The sequence below is a fragment of the Neomonachus schauinslandi genome, unplaced genomic scaffold (assembly GCF_002201575.2).
Source record: "Neomonachus schauinslandi unplaced genomic scaffold, ASM220157v2 HiC_scaffold_483, whole genome shotgun sequence".
NCBI lineage: Eukaryota > Metazoa > Chordata > Mammalia > Carnivora > Phocidae > Neomonachus > Neomonachus schauinslandi.
In genome coordinates, this window is record NW_025409174.1 from 1 (window position 1) to 968 (window position 968).

At 48.3% G+C, this 968-nt stretch overlaps 1 protein-coding gene across 1 annotated transcript; it reads right to left on the minus strand.

The window, feature by feature from the left end:
* Positions 1-15: 15 nt before the first annotated feature.
* On the minus strand, positions 16-960 carry LOC123323728 (zinc finger and SCAN domain-containing protein 4-like; the record flags this gene model as incomplete). Its single annotated transcript, XM_044912201.1, has 2 exons — positions 16-734; positions 825-960. Coding segments are annotated over 2 exons (855 nt in total), but the record flags the coding sequence as incomplete, so codon positions are not given.
* Between the last annotated feature and the right edge of the window lie 8 nt (positions 961-968).

Here is a 968-nt window from a genome sequence, read left to right on the forward strand (position 1 = left end):
TGCACCCAAGGAAGCTTCTGGTGTGGAGGGAATACCTCTGAAGGCAATTTTCTGGTGAGTTCTCAGGTGGCGGTGGTAGGTGGACGACTGGCGGTACCTTCTATGGCAGAGGGAACATTCATAGGGCTTCTCTCCTGTGTGGATTCTCTCATGTGCCAGAAGGTTGGTTTTGTGGCTGAAGGATTTTTCACACGTGCTGCACGTGAAAGGCTTCTCTTCTGCATGAATCTTCTGATGCACGTGTAGGTCTGATGCTTGGAAGAAGCCTTTGTTACACTCAGCACAAGTAAATGTCCTCTCGTTATCGTGTCTTCTCTGATGGGCTTTTAGCTGAGAGAAATACCTAAAGATCTTGGGACACTTTTCACATCTGTATGAGTTGTGGGCTTCATGGCATCTTCCTTGGTGTCCCCCACATGTGGAGCTCCCCTCAGTTCTCTGGTGGGTAGGAACAGGCTCAGGGGTGACCTGGATTGACTGAGAGAGAAACCCTGGTCCCCCCTCTATAAGGACATCTTGATATGAGGGTCCCTTCAGGGACCCTTCCTTGGACCTGGATGTGCCTACACCTGCTCTTCCAGAGCTGAGCAGATTCTTCAAAGAAACACTGTCCTCTTCAAGCCTAGGACAGTCCTCTTCCTGGATAATGAGCAGGGAAGGTATTTCATTGCCTTGACTAGTAATACTGTCATTCATGTGATAAATGTTGTCTCCATTTTTTTTATCTTTATCTCCTGTGTGGGGATAAAGTGACTCAGTGAAGTTGTACCCAAGAAGGAGTCCACACACAACATCCCTCTAGTACCTTGGCTTACCCCACTCACCTTGTCCTGTTTCCAGGGAAGTTTCTTGGGGAGTCCAGGAGGGTGTCCCCATGTTCTCTTCTGTTGGGGTCCTTGCTGGCAACTGTTTCATGAAGTGAACAATGACTTCTCTTAAGGGCATATTCTCAGAAAAGAGGGCTTCCT